Genomic DNA, 3,410 nt, shown 5'->3' on the forward strand with positions numbered 1-3,410 from the left:
AAAACATTCAGGCTCATAGTAAATATTTTACATAACCAATAGCCATTACAGATCCTAGTTCTTATAGGTTCTGGCCATCCTTAAACATCACACACTAAGGAGAAAATAAAGCTTGGAAAAAATAAGTCAACTTTGACTATTTAATACTTTTAGTCTTGGAATGAAACTTAGTTTGTGATGTTTAAGTTGTGTGGTTCTAACATGTGATGACTATCAAATAAAAATGCACTATCTTTTATGTTCTCTCTTTCAAAGTATAGATTAGTTTTTTCTTCGAAAATAGTAAAAAATGCTATCAATTCGATCGACCGATGTCCCTACTTGTGATAGGGCCATCCTTAAACATCACCCACTAAGGAGGAAATTAAGCTTCAAAAAATAAGTCAATTTTGAATATTTAACACTTTTAGCCTAGGAATTAAGTCTTAGTGTGTGATGTTTAAGCCATCCGTTGTGGGCCTAATGGAAGCCCCCATTAATTGTGAAGTGTCTCACTTCTGAAGACCAGAATGAATTTAAATTTATAACCAAGGTGACTGCTTTGTCTTCAATATTGATTACATTTGGTATAAAAATGGTGAAGACCTCAAGTTGAGCAAATAGAGATGACTAACCTTATGACTTTGGTTACTGAGACAAACATGGGGATCACGTTCACGGTTTATCTTTTGAAAGTTGGCATACCAATGTACGTATCTATTACTACAATTTTATTTTTTATGGAAGAATCAAGATTTCATAGCTTTTGTAACTTTTCTATTAACCTTGTTGTTGCAAATATTATTAATCAATGCATATTAAACTCTACTCTTTTCAATCTGCGCTTTCTCCCTCTCACCCACGGTTCCCCTTACTATGCTTCTTACATGCCCCGTCACTATTGTTTTCCAACGCTGTGCACCATCTGTTTTATTCAAATTTTCCGTTAAGCGGATAATTTATTGCCGACGCCGACAAAGGGTGACTTCCCGATTGCGTGAGACGAATACGGCGGCCTCTGGCCCCGGTGAGAAAGCCTATCGGCTAATGAGATAATCCGAAACACTTCTCTTCTATATAACATCATGGACTGTTAAAACCGTTTTCTTTGTGCTAGCAAAGAGAGGATATGAAAAAATGGACAGAATTGCAGATAGACGAGCAGACGTGAGGCATCCGAGAGACGAGAGCAGCAAGGAGTATGCACGGCATACCAGGGAGTATTCTCGAAACCCTAGAAGAGAAAGCCGGTATGGAAGAGATCGTAGCCCCATTCCAGAGCCCAATGGTCGAAATTACCCTTCCTTGAGAGAAAATCGCCATGAAATCCGTAGGTTTGAGGATCGTAGCCCCATTACAGAGCCCAGTAGTCGAGATTACTCTTCCGCGAGAGAAAATCGCCATGAAAGCGAGCGTGATCACGGGGTTTCGAACGCTCGACGGAATGGGTACTATGACAGGGATGGTCGGAGTCCAAGCCCTATTTATGAACGCAGAGGGAGTCCCACTTATAATCCCTACAAGCTCAACGGGAATCGCCAGGCGTTTTTAGAGAGGGATTTTAAGCACCGCGAGGATAACCAGTCAGAGAGTGACGATGAGGAACTTAAGGGGCTAGATTTTCATGAATATCGCAGGCTCAAACGACAGAAACTTAGAAGAAAACTGAAGAATTGTATTTGGGAGATTACTCCCAGTCCGTCGCGTGAGGAGATGGAATTGGATCCCAGCGGAGGGAGGCCGAAGATTGAAAAAATAGGGGCTGATATTTACACGAATGCAAAATTGAACGGTAAAAATGATGATCATGATTCCGAGGACGCACAGGGAAAGAAGAGGAATGGAATAAAGAAGAAAGAGTCTGGCAAGTATTCTGACAGTGGGAATGACGGTAGCGAGGAGGCAAAGAAGGGATATAAATCGAAGAAAGGATCCAGGAAGTATTCTGACAGTGGGAGTGACGACAACAGGCAGGGAAAGGAAAAATATATGACGAAGAAGGGGTCTGGGAAATATTTGGACGGTGGGAGTGAGGATGACGAACAAGGCAAGAAGAGAACCTTGGTGAAGAAGAGGTCTCAGAGGTATTCCGACAGTGGGATTGATGATTCCGAGGATTCCATGTCTGAGAAGGAATCTGATGATAACGTGTCCAGTGATTCAGATGACAGGCGGAAGGAGCATAAAAGAGGGGGTACTTCTAGGAGGAAGAAGAGATCCAGGGTTTCTCACAGGAGCAGGAAAATGAAGGCCATCGGTGCGAGTGAGAGTGAAAGTAGTGAAGAGGCTAGTGCGTCTGAAGGCTCATCATCATATAGCAGTGAAGAGGAAAGGCCGAGGAAGAAGAGAAAACAAGGGAGCAAGTACAGGGAGCCTAAGAAGAGGTCAAAAAGAAAGATGCGGAGGTCCAAAAGTTCAAAAGCAAGGAGTAGTAAAGATAGTTCAGAGTGTGCAACGGAATCAGAAAATGGCACGAATTCTTCTGATAAAGAAGGGAATGATAGCAAGATTACCAAATTGGCAAGGGTTTCAAAACAAATTGATCGCGTGAAACAGAAACAGCAGTCGCCTCCTGGGAACAATTCCTTGTCTGAACCCAGTAATTCTGATTCTGAACCTGTCGGGATTGAGGAGGATAAAGAGGATAAGAGCCATCCTGTTGAACTTGATGACGAGGCTCTTATGTTTAAAGAAATGATTGAATCTCAGAAGAAATCAGCAGCTGGTGGGCTTGAGAATGAGCCATTCGTGGGTCCAGCCCCGGCTCCGAGAGCTGAGGGGCATATCAGCTATGGAGGTGCTCTTCGGCCAGGAGAAGGAGATGCAATTGCACAGTATGTGCAACAAGGGAAACGTATACCTCGAAGAGGAGAGGTGGGGCTGTCAGCTGAGGAGATTCAGAAATTTGAGTCACTGGGTTATGTAATGAGTGGAAGCAGGCACCAACGTATGAATGCTATTCGTATCAGAAAGGAAAACCAAGTCTACAGTGCTGAGGACAAACGGGCATTAGCAATGTTCAATTACGAGGAGAAGGCAAAACGTGAGCATAAGGTTATGTCAGATCTGCAACGCTTGGTGCAGAGGCATATTGGACAAGATGTTGGCCCAACACATGATCCTTTTGGTGCTAAGGGCTCAGAGGTGGCAGATGGTTAGTTTTTTTAAGATAATGTGTCGAACTTTATGAATGTCTGTACAATTCCTGATCTTTTCATAATTTGCATTTTGCGTGCAATCATATCATCAATGCTTTCTACTCTTTCCAGCCCATCATAATTATACCGAGGTTTTGAATTCGTTGATATGTGTGTATTGTTTATTAATGCATCAGGGCCAAATATCTTACAAGACATGGTGAATGTAAGACAGAAATATAAGTTCCTTTTTAGCCTATGTACGTCAATAATAATCTCTGGGTTTTAAATCTA

At 42.2% G+C, this 3,410-nt stretch overlaps 1 protein-coding gene across 1 annotated transcript; it reads left to right on the forward strand.

Annotated features, from left to right (window-relative positions):
* Positions 1 to 1,044: 1,044 nt before the first annotated feature.
* Positions 1,045 to 3,410, forward strand: LOC149559267 (Ras-induced vulval development antagonist protein). Its single transcript, XM_089833192.1, has one exon. It carries the CDS (start codon positions 1,117 to 1,119, stop codon positions 3,136 to 3,138), a length of 2,022 nt encoding a protein of 673 aa, XP_089689318.1. The 5' UTR covers positions 1,045 to 1,116; the 3' UTR covers positions 3,139 to 3,410.

Source organism: Cupressus sempervirens, chromosome 5, assembly GCF_028749045.1.
Source record: "Cupressus sempervirens isolate cs-2001-9-10 chromosome 5, ASM2874904v1, whole genome shotgun sequence".
NCBI classification, from domain to species: Eukaryota; Viridiplantae; Streptophyta; class Pinopsida; order Cupressales; family Cupressaceae; genus Cupressus; species Cupressus sempervirens.